This window comes from Rhincodon typus, unplaced genomic scaffold, assembly GCF_021869965.1.
Source record: "Rhincodon typus isolate 14 unplaced genomic scaffold, sRhiTyp1.1 hic_rhity00007493, whole genome shotgun sequence".
In the NCBI taxonomy this organism is placed as follows: domain Eukaryota; kingdom Metazoa; phylum Chordata; class Chondrichthyes; order Orectolobiformes; family Rhincodontidae; genus Rhincodon; species Rhincodon typus.
In genome coordinates, this window is record NW_025973131.1 from 1 (window position 1) to 9261 (window position 9261).

General features: G+C 39.8%; 1 protein-coding gene across 1 annotated transcript; it reads right to left on the reverse strand.

Annotated features, from left to right (window-relative positions):
- Window positions 1-1304: 1304 nt before the first annotated feature.
- Window positions 1305-6838, reverse strand: LOC109921606 (zinc finger protein 639-like). The gene is made up of 2 exons (XM_048594261.1): window positions 6622-6838; window positions 1305-5941 (listed from the first exon to the last, which is right to left on the reverse strand). Exons 1-2 carry the CDS (start codon window positions 6767-6769, stop codon window positions 4785-4787), a joined length of 1305 nt encoding a protein of 434 aa, XP_048450218.1. The 5' UTR covers window positions 6770-6838; the 3' UTR covers window positions 1305-4784.
- Between the last annotated feature and the right edge of the window lie 2423 nt (window positions 6839-9261).

A 9261-nucleotide genomic window follows, 5' to 3' on the forward strand; every position in this document is an offset into this window, starting at 1 on the left:
ACAGACAGACAGGGACCCTCACCCTCACCCTCATACACAGACAGACAGGGACCCTCACCCTCACCCTCATACACAGACAGACAGGGACCCTCACCCTCACAGACACTGATCCACAACCTCCCGACTTTCTTCTTGTTACCTCTGCTAAAACTCCCGCCAACAACGGTACACTGACCACATTTCCGCTTCCGGTGGTGTCCCGGACAAACCCGTCCGGGTGGAAACCGGCTCCGAGACAAACCGACCCTCCCCCCCTCATCTCCACGGTCCCTTTGGACATTGAATCTTCTTCAGGAGGAGCTCGATATCGTTCTTGGGGATGGAAGGAGGTGTGGGTGGGGGTGTGGGTGGGGGTGTGGGTGGGGGTGTGGGTGGGGGTGGAGGTGGGGGTGGGGGTGGGGGTGGGCAGGGGGTAAAGTCAGGGATGGAGTTGGATGATCAGTCATAGTGGTAATGAATGGTGGAGCAGGCTGGAAGGGCCGAATGGCCTACTCCTGATCCTATTTTGAAATAAAAGATGTTGGAAATCTGAAAACAACACAGAAAGAGCTGGAGAAACTCAGTATCTGCGCAGAGAGAGAGAAACAGAGTGAACATTCCAAGTCTGGTCTTTAGGGTTCAGGTTGTAAACCAGTTCTGAAGAAGATTCATCTCAGACTCAAAATGTTCACAGGCGCCACTGCCAGACCTGCCTTTCCAAGGGGTGACCCTCTGGCTGCTCTGTGTCCACACACACCATTCCTTCAGAATTCTGCCCTCATTTTCAATTCTACCCTGTTCATTTTTGGTTATCCAATGTGCAGTACATTGAATAGGTCAGAAGGTCTCCAAAAGATTTGAACTCAGTTGGACTTCTACCAAGGATGTCCACTTTCACTATCATAATGAACAAAGAGTTATAGCATTAGACTGAAATGGGTCACTCTCCTCAACCCAATCTATAGAATCAGAAACCTAAACTATTTTTCCATTACTACCTGGTTCCTCATATTCTTATTTTAGGACTTTTTTCCCCTCACCACTTATTCTGATGTTAGTTCCTTGCTGGAGTACAGAGGCACCCTAGTGATACCCATCATTCACCCTGAAATCTTAACTACAATTGCCAGGTGGTTATTATCGATGGAAGGATCAGAGCAGAGTCTAATAGCAATCTAATGCACTCACTCCTACATTTTTAACAAGAATTACTGATTTATCATAGTGAAATCTTTGATTGAGTTATCTTTGAAACTTGCTTTCTACTTCACGACTACTAACCAGAGCTGTTAAGTTGATTACAGTAATGAAAACAAAGATTCATGTCGAAGTGCAAAAGTTACATTTTAATACCGTGATCTTACAATATGGCTCTAGTTCTCATAAGTACAGCATTACTTTCTTCTCATTTTTCAAATGACTGAAAATACTCCCACTATACAGTCCATCACTTCCTGTAAGTCACTAGAGTGCTGTGCAATGTTACAAGAATGCAAATGTCTTCTCTATTTAACAAAAGTTGAGAAATTCCATCAAAATTAGAGGCATACAAAAATAAGAAATACAAAATTATTTGTTAAACATTGACAAACTGCGATAAGCCACATTGCAATTATAAGTTATCCTAAGCATTGCATTATCAAATACTTCGAAATAACTTTAAACACTACTTTTGACCCCCACCAAGATAAATGGGATTCTACAGGAACTTAGGTTTCACTAAATATCTGTGTTGTGTGGAATTTTACATAATTTCTTTATGGTACATATAACAGATAGCCATATTTTCCAAACAATTCTATTTGGTAATATAAAATTACACCTGTAACATGCGCACTTTAAAATCTTCTGAAATTCAGGGCTGCAGCAAGGTGCACAGACTTCTTGCCAGCATAGAATTCACTGTATCTTTTTACCCCAACCAACATATATTAATGTACTATAAAACAATATTTTGCACTTCGTGGATCTTATTAACAATTGAATATCAGCTTTGAATGTTTTATTCCCCTTTAAATATGTTTATACTTTGCGAAAAAAACATTTTCATGAATCTAGTCAATCCTATTCAGACAAAACACACTGAAAGTCCAATCAAAACCAGGTTTAAACTGTGAAAACTATGATATGTTTGAATTTTCTAAAAGTGGCTCCAATTGATATTCTGCAAAGTGTTATTTAGAAATTTAAAATGCATGGATTGAATATTTGCTTTGGTGAACTTTGTGCTTATCAAGTTAAATGATGTCAGTAATAGGAACAATCGATTTCTCTTGGTTGTACCCAGCGATGGCCTCAAGCCTATTTTCAAACTCATTCGGCAGCTTTTCCAGGACCTGCAGCACATTTCCATGTTCTATTCTATTCCAGCCACTCATAGCTTCTTTGACAAAATGCCACTTAGATGCTGATTTTCTTTGTGCAATGAGCAGATGCCTACAAAGGGCTGGATAAGACTGTTCCAAAATGCCCTGTAGCTTGTAGAAAACCAAGTGCCTTGGGCTTAATCCCAGGTTTTCCCATTGAAAACAATATTCTAAAAGGCATGTCGGGTTCAACTAACCAAACAGGTGATTTAATGTGGCAGTCGACAGCTAAAAACACAAAAGGTCCCTGTGATTTGGTGGTGGGAAAAGCCCTTCAGTTGTTTGTAAAAGCACTTCCGCATTTTAAAAAAGGTTTGGGGGGAGAAAAGAATGTTCAGTTGTGTTTAAGAGCACTTCTGGATATAGGAAAAAAGCCATCGAACTGTAATATTGCAACTTAGCAAGTATGACTTGTAACTATGTATCATTCTATTCAGTTCAAATGTATAATTGTGTATATTAAGCAGTTTTTAATGCACAAGGCAAATTGTTAAGACACTTTTCCACAGAGACCTAAAGAGAATCCAAAGATAGGTTTTTGCATATTTAAGAACACAATCACACTGAATATAATGAAACAAGATAACCATAATTTCCAACCGGCTGGCAAAGTTTATTTTAATTTTCAAAATTGATGCCACTTATTCCATCACATGACACGATCTTCAGCACAATCAGCTCTACATAGCCTACTTAATCATATTGATATACATTATAAAGAAGGGAGTGATACTTTGCCCAAAACACTTTCAAGAAAGCTGGTATGGGATCCGTCATACTGCACTATACCCATAAATGAAATGCCTTCAAAATAAATACTAAATAACAGTCAGTGAATTATAAAATGTCAGTAAATCTAATCTCAGTGCTCAGGTGATACCCACAAAATCACTATAGATACTCTGAGTACATGAAGCTTCTTCTGTGTACATACATTACTATCACATCCATCCAACCCTAAGGGGTACTCTGAGATGGCGGAATTGTGTTAAGAGAGCATCATTTTACATTTATATAATGTATTCTTGTAAAGATACAAGTGCATCCCTTTGTACACTGACAAGGAGAAACATTGCAAGCCATTGGTCCATTACTAAATCAACTTTAATGTAAGAAAGTCTGAAAAAAGAACAGCATGTAGGATTGTTTTCCACAGTAAGGTTTTCTTGGATATCTTTGCTTCCCTGTCTTGGGATATTTATCTTTTGTTGAGATCCATTCAAATTTAATTCTGTTCTGTAATTCTGCCTAAAATTTAATTCTTCTCCCAATACCCAGTTTGTTTGGGATAACCTAGTTTATGGACAACAGATACAGCCAAATATTACCCCAATGACCTGTTTAGAAATGCAGAAGATTCTCCTCTCTCTCCTGTTATCTTGGGTCCTCTCGAAACAACTATGACTTCTAAAATCCTGGCTTGCCATTGCAAAAATTAAAATTAGAAAATAATCTTCAAGAAAAACAAAAATTTGCCAGAGTCTAGAATTTCTGGCACTGTGCAACCAAATGGCCTTCCACTGCAATTCAGTGGAAATCAGTTACAACACTCAAAAATCTAAAGCCAAATTAAATTTCTGTTATCTTCTGTGCTAGTTTAAAAAACATTGTGGTGGAAGCTGACTCTGTCACAAATCTGATACGGCTACAGACTGAATGAACTGTTACAAGTTTCCAATAATTTGCAAAATTCATGGAGACTTTTAAAGTCAAGATGGCTCTTTGGATGCCAGTTGCTAACAAGCATGTTTCAGAAGCTTTGAGTGTAAAATTTTAAACTTACTAAAACTGATTTCTGCCAACTAGTATAACTAGTAAATGCAATTTTTTTAAAGATAGTTGTAGTTATTTGCAAAGCTGACTACTCACAGGTGGTGAACTAGACATTAATTCACTTTCTGATCGTCTGTGATATATCCAAGTTCAGCTGTATTGATCATATCACACAAGGTTATTATTCATACATCAAGGACCTTTTCTAAAGTAAAATTTAATAAAAAAATTTCTAAAACATTGGCCAAACAATTCCGGACACAATGTGTGCACAGATCTCAGATCACACCCAAACGGGAAACTCCACCTTTTGCTGTTTTAACTTTTCAAGTACAGACTGTGATTTTACAGTTCCCCATTATTAGTCATGGTTCACATTCCACTTTAAAATATTTATGTTTGTGACAGGTTGGAATTTGGAATGCTTTCTTGCTTTGTTCTCAGCCATCATACACAGTGCTACAATCAGTGAAATTAGAACAGCAACAAAAAATGCTCCACACACTCAAATTAAGCCACTTTGGATTCTCTATAGTCAGATAGGCTTGTGAGGATTTACATGGCACTCTTCCACAGGAACATCTTCTAAATAATCAAAAAAAATTGTAGTTTTGCACTCTTGAAATTCTACAAGACACAGCCACAGTAACAAAGTTAAAATGATGTTTAATAATCATATCCCTGATACCATAGCAACTCATTGTTTTGTTTGTGTTTAGCAAGATGCCACATGAGCTCACCATCATTTGCAAACCTCAACATACACATCTCACATTTGTATGGAAGCGCTGCAGCGTGGCTTATATCGATATGGGATAGGAGGTTTGCAATTTGCTCAGTAGAATAATCACAGTACTGACACAGGTAGATCTCCTGAGAAGAATGCAAGTTCAAATGTTTGTTATATTCGGCTGTGTTGCAAAATCCCTTCCCGCAATCATCACACACGTATGGAAAGAAACGGGCATGTTCAATTGCTACATGCCGGTTTACATTGCCGTACAACCGGCTCCTATAGCCACAGGACTGACAGATAAAGAAATTTCTCTCCCGGTCGAAGCTCACTTTACTTAAGAAGCCTGCAGGTCCCTGAAGACCATCTTCGGAGCTGTCATTCATCTCCATGAGGCTGTATGCATGTTCAGCAAGGACATGGCTATGTAGATCAGCAGCATCATCTGTGCCATACTCACAGAACTGGCAGAGGTACTGCTCATCACCATCATGCTGCTGTAAGTGAAGATGCAGCTCACTGGTACTACAGAAGTGGATGTTGCACTGTTCACACCAGTACAGATACTCAGTGCTGTGGACATCTGCCACGTGTAACTCCAGCTCCTTTGGGTTTTCTGCACTGTAGCTACACAACTGGCAAGCATTTGGCTCTTCTGTTTCATGGACCTGCATGTGCTTATGGAGTAGATTGTACGTTAGAAACTCCCGTTTACAAACTGGACAGATCTTCGGCAGAGTGTCTGTGTGCCTGAGAATAACATGCTGCTTCAGCTCTGATGGGTACTTGCTATTGAAGTTACAATGCTCACAGCTGTACAGCCCATCACAAGATGGTTTTCTAAGAGGCCACTTATGTTGATAAAGAACTGTTGAGCAAGGGGACTTGGCCTGTCTTTCCAAACTATCACCAATAGAACTTTCGTTTGCATTGTCTTGGTGTTTATTGTTCATTGAAACTCCATGTTCAGGATGATGTGTGTTAAATCTGTTCTCTTGGTCATTAAAAGGGCTCCAGTTATCAAATTTACTTTGCCTCTTGCTAGTTCCTTTCAAAACAGAGTTTATTGGTCTCAAGGTCATGCAAAGGTCTGAAAAGAGAAAGTAGATTTAAAAAGTGCACTGATGCATTTAAGACATTCTTGAAAACCACCATATTTTCTCTTCCCCAAGTGTTTGAAAACACAAATTTCTAGCATTTCCTCTTGGCAAATGTCAGTGCCTAGTCATGAGGGAATGGGTCAAAGATTAGAAAAACAAGAAAATAAAACTGTACTGTTTATATACTAGATTGTCAATCTAGACAAATAGTTTTGTACGTGGGCAGCAAGATGAAAATCTAGCCCTCACTGTTCAGACACTCAGGTAAAGAATAGTCACTTGGTTGAGGATCCAGAGAGCCACCACCATGAACCTATACTCAAGCACAATTCGCTGCTTTAAAGGAGACGGTACAGTGAGAAAATTGTTGGGAAAAGACAGAAGGGGAGCAAATAAAGCAAAATAAAAGTAAATAAAGAGGAGTTGACCTTGGTTTCTTCTAGTCTGTAAGACAGTTCCATCAGTATTACAATCAACTAACCTTATCAAAGATGTTGCAATTAAGACAATTTTGATTTTGTCACAAAAAGAAAATCACATTCAGGCAAGCAACCTTCAAGGAACAAATCCTGCATTTAGTGAGTCAGTACATCATTTCCACCTCAGTAAATAGATATTGTAAGGTAGTATTTACAGAAACAAGAATTCCTTACAAACAAAAAAAAACTACCTTGTGAATCACTTGAATTGTTACAGTGTTCAGGACTTTTTTCTTCTGCGTCTTCAACTGTGGAATCAGACCCTATAAAAGGCAACATAACAACATGAGAATGAGCAGCAGGAGGAAGCAGTTCAGCCCCTTGAGCCTGCTCCACCATTTAATACGACCATGACTGATCTTAGAGTCATAGAACTGTACAGCATGGAAACAGATCCTTCAGTCCAACTCGTCCATGCCGACCAGATATCCTAAATAAATCTAGTTCAATTTGTCAGCGTTTGGCCCATATCCCTCAAAACCCTTCCTATTCATATACTCATCTAGATGAATTTTCAATGTTGTAATTGTACCAGTCGGCCTCAACTCCATTTTCCTGAACGCTCTCCGTAACCCTTCAACCCATTACTAATTAAACATCTCTCTATCGCCTCCTTAAACTTACTCGGTGTCCTAGTATCCACTACACTCTGGGGGAGTGAATTCCACAGATTCACGACCTTAGAGAAGTAATTCCTCATCTTTGTTTGAAATCTGCCACCCTTACACTAAAAGCATGACCTCTCACTCGAGACTGCCCACACGAGGAAACATCCTCTCCAAGTCTACTTTGTCAATCCCCTTTAGTATCATATGTACCACAATTAGATCTCCTCTCATTCTCCCAAACTCCACAGTATAGACCTAAACACCTCAATCTCTTTTCATTAGACAAGCCCCTCATCTCTGGAATCAACTTAGTGAACCTCCTCTGAACTGCTTCCGAAGCAACCAGCCCCTCCTCAACGGCATACTCCCAATTCCCATGTGTCTCATCCAAAAATGTTACCCTGACAGTACAGCATTCTTCCAATACTTCAGCCTATACTTTGTGCTAAAGTCACTGGAGTGATGCTTCACTTTGACTTAGACAGATTGCTACCAATTGAGAAAGCACACTGGTGATGCAAGAGAAACAACAGAGGTATGCAGGCTCAGGACTAGGCAGATTCAGGTGAATTTGAAAGCAGTAGGAAAACGGAACAATAATGACAATTTATAACAATGATGAGAAGAACTTGGAGTAGGCCAAACAACTTGTATCACCTCTTAATAGGCTCGTAGCTGATTGGTTTGTGCTCCTAACACTACTTTCACTCCGCAATCTCAAAGTCACCTGCTGAAACAATAAAGTGACCCCATCTGACCCTCCCAGAAGGATAGGCATTATTTTGAACAGGAGGGAAAATCTCATTTGGGTCAAGGTTTTTGGTCATCTGTCCTCCTGTATCTCAGTTTAAAATTGTTTGATACCATTCTGACAAAGCATCTGAGGGCGTTTTACTGTGCTAATGATGATAAATTGTGAGAAATTGGCTGATACATTTACCTTCCTACATTATAAGTGATTAGACTACATTGTAAAGTGCTTTGGAACATCAGGGAGTCATGAAAGGTACTGTGTAGTGCAGGTTATTCCCTTCTTTCTGTCTTTTTCAATCTAATTTCATTCATGAAATCTACCTCACACACCAGTATAATAACCTGAGGGACAAGAGAATTCATTTTTGACCCCATCCTTATCTGTGTTGCTCACTCTCTGTAGATCTTATTGTCATATTTCACATATGACAACATATCATGTCTTGGAATCCAGCTTAACAACTGTGCCTGCGACACCCAGTTCTCCCTCCCAGCAGTTACAGAGTCAGAGAGTTGTACAGCATGAAAATTCACCCTTCGGTCCAACTCGTCCATGTCGACTAGATATCCTAAATTAATCCAGTCCCCTTTGCCAGCATTTGGCTCATATCTCACTAAACCCTTCCGATTCATATACCCATCCACATGCCTTTTAAATGCTGTTATTGTACCAGCCTCCACCATTTCCTCTAGCAGCTCATTTCATACACGCATCACCCTCTGCATGAAAAAGTTGCCCTTAAGTCTCTTTTAAATCTTTCCTCACTCACCCTAAATCTATGCCCTTTACTTTTCGACTCCCCCACCCGGGCAAAAAAACCTTTGCTATTCACTCTATCCAAGCCCCTCATGATTTTATACATCTCTCAGGTTACTCCTCAGCCTCTGACGGTCCAGGGAAAACAACCTCTTCCTATTCAGCCTCTCCCTATAGCTCAAACCCTCCAACACTGACAACATTCTTGTAAATCTTTTCTGAACCCTTTCAAGTTTCACAACATCCTTCCTATAGCAGGGAGACCAGAAATGAACACAGTATTCAAAAAGTGGCCTAACCATTGTCCTGTACAGCCACAAGATAACCTCCCAACTCCTATGCTCAAATGCACTCACCAATAAAGGCAAGCGCACCAAATGCCTTCTTCACTTTCTTGTCTACCTGCAACTCTTTCAAGGGACTATGAACCTGCACTCAAAGGTCTCTTTGCTCAGCAACATTCCCCAGGATCTTACCATTAAGTGTATAAGTCCTGCCATGATTTGCCTTTCCAAAATGCAGCACTTCACATTTATCTAAATTCAACTCCATCTGCCAATCTTCGGCCCATTGGCCCATCTGATCAAGGTCCTGTTGTACTCTGAGGTAACATTCTTCGCTGTCCACTACACCTCCAATTTTGGGATCATCTGTAAACTTAATAACCATACCTCCTATGTTCACATCCAAATTATAAATGATGAAAAGCAGTG

Bases quoted from the DNA above. Each gene is read 5' to 3' on its own strand.
- LOC109921606 (XM_048594261.1), bottom strand. From the start codon at position 6,769: ATGGTGGAGCAGGCTCAAGGGGCTGAACTGCTTCCTCCTGCTGCTCAT. The intron at 5,942-6,621 runs GTAGTTTTTTTT...TTCTCTTTTCAG, and splicing joins CAATTCAAGTGATTCACAAG to ACCTTTGCATGACCTTGAGA.